At 49.0% G+C, this 7564-nt stretch overlaps 1 protein-coding gene across 1 annotated transcript; it reads right to left on the bottom strand.

Annotated features, from left to right (window-relative positions):
- Positions 1–2804: 2804 nt before the first annotated feature.
- Positions 2805–4615, bottom strand: LOC135812852 (ras-related protein Ral-A-like). The gene has a single exon (XM_065326070.1). The coding sequence runs from the start codon at positions 4028–4030 to the stop codon at positions 3458–3460; it is 573 nt and encodes a 190-aa protein (XP_065182142.1). The 5' UTR covers positions 4031–4615; the 3' UTR covers positions 2805–3457.
- Between the last annotated feature and the right edge of the window lie 2949 nt (positions 4616–7564).

The raw sequence follows: 7564 nt of genomic DNA on the forward strand, positions 1-7564 counted from the left end.
TAATAAAATAGTCATTTTTTCATATCTGGCTTGCAAGTGTTGAGTTTCGGAGAGAAAAGAGCAGTATGTGGCATGTGGCCTCGAATTTCCTAACACTTTGAAAATTCTCCGTGAAGTCCAAATTTGAAATTGCAATTTGTATTTGCTAGCAGTGGACATAGTTTGATGCGCTCCCCATGATATCAAGCCAATGGCCGAGGGCCCTCTTGATTGGTGTGAGTTGCCAGTATGATGCAAGCCAGATATTGATTGATCGAAGAAGGATAGATTTACCATCACTGTGGATAAGAGTCATACTGTAGCTCAGTTGGTTAGAGCATTGCTCGCGAATAGCAAGGTCCCTGGTTCAAGTCCCGGTGGTGTGACTGATGATTTTTTCTTTCTTTCATATCTGGCTTGCAAGTGTTGAGTTTCGGAGAGAAAAGAGCAGTACGTGGCATGTGGCCTCGAATTTCCTAACACAATAAAAATCTTGGTACTATTCAGGCTAGCCTAGTATTACAGTACTTACACAAAAAAGACCAGGCAGGCACAGTGGGTTGGTCAAAGACCATGATTGAGATACGAGAGGTACCTGGTTCAAGTCCTGCCTGGGAGCAGTTTTTCCAGCCGTGCTGCTACCCACAGTCAACTGGGAACTTGTGGCCAGGCACAAGGGGTACATGGATGCAGCTAATGGGGTCGTTTTCGGCACTTGTGCCAGTGGTTGTGAGACTTGCCCACTCACCCCCACCGTTAGGCGCTGCATCTGCCGCTAGGGTTTATCGGGTGTTAGCGGCCGTCGTGAGTTCCCTTCGGGAACGGATACGATAATTTACTTTACTTACTTACACAAAAAAGTTTCTTTGTACAGGTGGAATCCTGATAATTCGAATATGGCTTAATTCAAACATACCGCTTAAGTTTTTCCAGGACCGATTTCTGGCTATACAATTCCCACATAAAAATTTCTGATAATTCAAACCTCGAACCGGACATATCCGTTAATTCGAAGTTCCACGGATTCCACTTACATAGAAAATGTGTGGGATTTGTGCTGATAATTCGAAGTTAGCAACGTATAATTCGAAGTTCACTGTACACTGTACTGATCAGTGCAGTTCGCATGAGCTGGCTGTGCCTGTCAGTTCAGTATCCGTGAGATCTGTGTCTAAGGTCCATAGCGCAACTCTGCGTGACAATGGGAGCATTTTGACATACATATTGTGTTGTGGGTTCATGTTTGGATAATTAGAATGTCCGGATAATTAGAAGTTTTTTTCTGGCATTTGGAGGTTCGAATTATCAGGATTCCACCTGTACCAGATCAGGCCGGGAGATTGATGCACGATGTAGATCTACAAAGTCATGATGATTGTATGTATCAGCAAGAGTATAATATACTATATATATTATAACCCCCCAAGAGTGTGCAACTCTGCATATGGGGTCTCCGACGGCGAAAACTCACATCACGTGTCTCAGATACCTTTGTACTACGTACAAACGTAGGATAGCGGGCGCGCAATCCGAAAATCTGCCGTAATCATGCTGGGGATTTGCATACGCGCAGTGAGTTTCTGTCAGAGAGTACTTTTTTTAGTACTCCGCTGCTCGCTAAAAACGGGCTGGAAACGTACAACTGCGACACTGCACCACGTGATGTGAGTTTTCGCCGTTGGCGTACCCCATAGAAAGGGTATCAGGAGTTGAACACTCTTGGGGAGTTATATACTCTTGATACCAGTCTCTATTGATATCAGGGAGTAGTAAAGTACCTAATACCTGTTATTTTACTACTTGTACTCCCTGGTCTCTCGTGTACTGCACTCTGTGCCATATTGCACGCCGTTACCCCTACACCGGCCAGCCGGGGTGCCGCAAGATACCCATCCGGCGACCATAGAGTAGTTCAAGCGGCACTGTACATTGCAGGGAATGCTAAGCAAATTCAACAGAGGGCCGGTCTCAGTCATCAACCTTGATTCCCCGAGCAGTGCTCACTAGCTGCCAGGCTCCGTCACGTGTCTCGGAGTGAGTGAGGTCAGTACTACGGGTAGTGAAGCGGAGGCACAGAGACCAGACGGTAGAGCTGTGTCTGCAGATTGACACCAGAGTATACAAGAGAGAGTTTGGAAGCTTTGTGACAACTCTGAGTTTCACGTATTACTACGATCATCAGGCAACTCTTCGGACAGTGAAGCACACCACTTGACTACACCGGAGTATATCATTTTTTCTTCAAACGGGCAGCAATGCCGGCCCAACCGGGACTCAGCAGCAGGTGATTTCCAGCACCTACAATGTAGCACCTGGTTATTGCACGCAGTTTAGTGCTGCTATACATGAACATGCAGCACGCAGGCCAGAAGCCAAGGCTAGATTACTAGCACTGTACTGTACACTCAGCTCCAGCAGTGTTCCACCTGCTACTGCCTATGGGTCACGAAAACTTAGAAGTTGGAGTCAGTTGAAGCCGACCGTGATCACCTCGAAAGCGGCGTGGCGTAATGATTGGCCCGACACCAATGATGCCTGACGCTCTGACAATATGCAAACACTAAGCATATACACACACATGCATGACGTGCGCACGCACACACACACACACACACACACACACACACACACACACACACATACCTGGACCTTGAACCAGGAACGCCCATTGCCGTAGCAATGATACCAATGGCGTCCTCACGCCGAGGCTCTGAAACTCGTCATCTGCAGCATGGCGCATGCCGCTTGATGTCGCCAGAACGACGGAACACTCAACACACATACACACACGCTTGCACACACACACACACACAGAGGGATGTGCATTGGGCTTTCAGACTCCAGTTGATAAGTGCAGTAGCAAGGGCACAGTGCAGTGGTCTATACTCCACAAAATTATTATAAAGAAAATATATTCCTAAATTTCTTGGATGAGACTACTGGGGAAACCCCCAGACAGGAGGCATAAGAAGCGTATCGGATGAGTTCTCACCAAGCAGTACTTCCAGTGCATACCAGCATGTACATTTGAACACCAAAGAATAAACAATTGGCACAACAACTGCAACAAAAACTGGGAAAGGTCTGATCAGTGGGAAAAAAGCAGCATCACGGACCCCCCACGCCTAGTCACTATAATGGATCATAATCTTCCTTAATTAATAACAAAAGGATTTGGTGGCCAGCCCTCTCAAAAGCACCGGAAAACAGCCACATCGGCGCAGAGCTCAAGAGAATTCGAGTGCTACTGTGCTCGATACGTCATTGAACTGGTGCCTACTTACACACACACACACACACACACAATATGATAAGTTCACAAGTGTATACACAATCATAGCGTTCTGTACATATACACACACCTGCGCAGAAATTATATCCACCGTCTGACAGAGCGACACTGAACAGCCAGATGCGGCATGGTGGATCAAAGAGAAGATTGGTTACTAAGTTATCAGAAAAAGCCGCTGCTCACTGTTCACAGGATAACGCACTTGCCCTTCTTCTTCTTTTTCTTCGGCGCCACGCCATCGTCACCCTCCGCCGCTTTGCGCGCCCGGATTTCTCTCATCAGATCGTAGAACACCTTGTCCACGTTATGCTTAGTCTTGGCCGATGTCTCGACGTACGGCACGCCCCAGTGCGTGGCCCGGTCCTGGGCGTCCTTGGTCGACACCTGGCGTTTATCGTCCAGATCGCACTTGTTGCCGACCAGCAGGAATGGCACGCGGTCGTTCTGCTTCACCCGCAGTATCTGCTCTCGGAACTCCGACGTGGCGTGGAACGACTCGTTCTCCACGATGCTGAAGACGCACAGGAATCCCTCGCCGCTGCGAAAGTAGTTGTCGCGGATGGCGGCGTAGTCCTCCTGGCCCGCCGTGTCCAGAATGTCAATCTGGGTCTCGGCCCCATCCAGCACCACCTGCTTGCGATAGCTGTCCGCCTTGGTTGGCTCGTAGTCCGACACGAACTCGTCATACATGAACTGTAGAGTCAGTGCGGACTTGCCTACACCGCCGCTACCCACCATGATGACTTTGTGAAGCGCCATACTACAGCCAGGCGAATACAGCGTGGAGTACGGTTACAGATACTGGCAGCCACCAACCAGGTTACTATCCAGCTCGAGCAGCGCTCTAACTCGCAGATCGACAGTTTCTCGCCTGTAGCGGCTGTTTCGCAGTTGGCACTCCTACAGTGATGTGTTCGATGAGTTGATACAACTGGAGAGCGAAAATGACTGGAAGTTATTTTGCTGCGACTGCCGGTGCACACAATACTCCAGTATTCAGCTGAAGAGAGCAGTCGTTCCAACGCCTTGAGCCACCGTCCCAGTGGTGTATGGAGCAGGACCAAACCGTGCTCCGCTGATGCTCTGTTCTTTCGGCACCAGCCACAATCTAGCTTTGATAGCGTTTACAAGTCGATAGCTTACTGCCTGTAGCGGCTGTTTTGCAGCGAGCAGTCCTCAGGTAATGTGTTCGATCGTATTGGAGAGCAACAGCTTGACTTGAAGTTATTTTGCCGCCGCCGGCACACACAAGAAACCAGAGCCTAGGAAAGCAGCGGAGCGCCAAAGCCACCGTTCGTGTAGTAGACAGAGCAAGCTAGATCTACTGACTATGTCAAGTATGTGCTGCTGATTTTTCTGTTCTTTCTTCGCAGGCGTGTGTCGTGTTATGTGTGTCATGTCTATCTACGGTACGGCGCGTGCCGTGCAAGCGTGGCAGACTCAGAATCAGATGGCTACAAAAAAAAGACTCCCGGTAGGTCTACCGGTACCGTAGATCTACGCGGTCCCCGTCGACACTGTATCCGCGTTCGCGTGCATGCGCATGTGACTGCACATGTACCATGTGTACTGACTGTATACAATGAATAATATTATCATAATTACCGTATATTCTCTATTAGCACAGGTCTCCATTACTAGCACAGTCTCTAATACTAGCACACTGTGAGCACCTTTCGAAACATTATAAAGCACAGTCTCTATTATTAGCACGGTCTTGGTGGAAATCAGTGCTGCATGCATGATATCTAGCATGTATTTCTTCTTGCTTTGTATGGATGTATTGGTTGAAAAAATATAAGCGCAGTCTCCAATATAAGCGCGGTCTCCAATATAAGCGCGGGGCAGAGGGTGTTGAAAAAATATAAGCACGGCGCTTAGAGAATATACGGTATGTACGATCAAGAGTATAAATTATTAATACTCTTGATCAAGTAACGTTAAAGGGGAAGTCCGGTGAAAAATTTAAATTTCACAGTCCGTAGAGTTCGGGTCGCTGAGTCGAATGGTCTTTGTCCGAGGAGGCTGCGGCTTATGGTTCGTCAGATACGCCCAATCGAACATGTGCGAATTTGAGCGCGCATCACCCAGATCCAGGTGATGACGTCACAGCGTGCAGCCAGGTAGCCACACCATCTAGTTGTGTACAAAAATGGCCATATTCGGAGCGCGTTCGATTGGGGAACCGTTTGTCGCAGCTTCTTCGGACCAAGACCATTCGATTCAGTGTTACAAACACTACGTACCCTGTGATTTTCAGCTCGGTAAACCTGGAGGTTATACCGTATTATAGCCGTTTCCGAGTTGGACTTTTCCGTCAGCCTCTACCGTCTACATGGTCTACGCGCTCTGTGCTGCGTGCATGCAGTGCGTGCAGTGTGTTACATGCAGTCAACAAACTCATCACAGACGGAACTACTCCCGCACTAGCACTGTCGTGCTGGGGTAGTATGTACAAGACTCGAGTCACAACTGACACAAGACTCAGAAAACTAGTCAACACACGGACTTGTCATGTACTACACTCGTATCAGTCGTATTGTTCAGTCATGTAGTCAGAGCTAGAGAACGTGCGTTTCTCCTTGCCGGTGCCGGTGGTTGTGCTTTGAGAAAGAAAATTTTAGTTTTCCGCACCCGCCTCATTATTTTATGTTACAGCGATGAGTGCACAACCGTGACAAGTGACAAAACAGCGAACAGCTCCCGGACCTAGAACTTTCAGATTCCATAGCGTTGCGAGCGAAGAGTCGTGCCCGTGGTTCAAAGAGCCTGCACTGTTCTCCAATTGAGTAGTCCGAAATATTCCAAGTTCGCACCAAAACATCACCATGTGGCAGGCTACTGGAGTCTAAGCGAATCTAATCGGTATGGAACAACATTTAGAGCACTCGCATCACTCTTCTCCATTTTGGCGACCCTGCTCTCCAGCGATCTGATCAGCCTCGTCAGCAATAGCTGCTGCTTCTTCATCAGTCGGAAACTCAGTAGCGCTCACTCTTGACCGGCCCGCGTGGCCATTTCTTCAGCTGAATACCGAGGTTCTCAGCCCCAGACCGAACTCATGAAGGTCAGCCATGGCTGCATCCTCACTCTCACAAGGAGTTACAGGTCTTCGGGGTCGCTTGCACCAAACTATCAGTCGCCAAATCATTTGAAATAGCACTGACACTATTGCTTTCACGCACTCCTTTTGACCTAGCTGCACGCTATGACGTTGCAGAGGGTGTGGCGCGGCCGCATGACGTCATGGCGCAGCCCCCGAAACTCAGTTTTTCAAACGGAAATATCTCGAGAACGCTTTGTCGGAGACACGTGGGACCAACACCATTCGACTCAGCGCCCGAAACTCTACCGACCCTGAAATTTAAATTTTTCACCGGACTTCCCCTTTAATGTGTAGTTGGTGCGATGTAGTGACGTCATGACTGTGTTTTCTGATGTCACTTGTCAGGAAGAAGACCAGTAACCATGGTAATAGGCCAGGGTCCAGAGGCCCAGACGGGCCAGAGTCGTATAATTTACGGTCTACACAGACTACACTACACATTATGACATAAGTCTACACTACAGTCTGCCTAGCAGTAGCACAGACTGTCAGTCACACGGCAAGGACAACAGACCTGTCCCGCCACAGGCCATACAGTCATGTATCAGGCATTACCGGTATACCAGGCCTGGCCCTCGGACCAGTCCCCGCATCGTACCGCCGCCCGCCCGCGCCCGTCGGCATTTGAGTTGACGCAATGCATGCCTGGTGTCGTGGTGACCGTGCCCTTGCCCGACCGGGCCTTAGCGTGGGCAGATTCAGGCCAGAGACTGTCGACATGTCCTGGCGTATGGCATGGCACAGTCGGCTGAGGTCATGGCCTCAGCCCCGGCCATGGCCTCAGCCGCCTCTGCATGTGCTGCACTGGGTACGTGAACAGGGAGGTCTTCAGTCTTACTCACTAGTACAGTCGTCCCTCTCTAATCCGGCACTTGTTTATCCAGCACCCTCGCAAACCAGCACACTTTCTGGCAAAACGGATTTTTTCAGTTCATTTTCTACGCTTTAATCCGGCACTTGAAGTCCGCCTCCAGCAGTGATTTTCTGCAACAAATCACTCAAACCGTGCATAATTCGATTTTCTAATCCAGCAGTTGTTCATCGCTAATACGCTATCATCGCTTCCGCGATGGGCATTTCTGAGGTCTGAGGTCTGAGTTGTACATCACATACTGTCAAGGAGCATTGTAACATACACAGCACAATGTCATGTAACATACACTTGGGAATATCCTATGCTAGTGCAT

This window comes from Sycon ciliatum, chromosome 1 (genome assembly GCF_964019385.1).
Source record: "Sycon ciliatum chromosome 1, ocSycCili1.1, whole genome shotgun sequence".
In the NCBI taxonomy this organism is placed as follows: Eukaryota; Metazoa; Porifera; class Calcarea; order Leucosolenida; family Sycettidae; genus Sycon; species Sycon ciliatum.

Coding starts and splice junctions, on each gene's coding strand:
- LOC135812852 (XM_065326070.1), bottom strand. CDS start 4,030: ATGGCGCTTCACAAAGTCATCATGGTGGGTAGCGGCGGTGTAGGCAAG.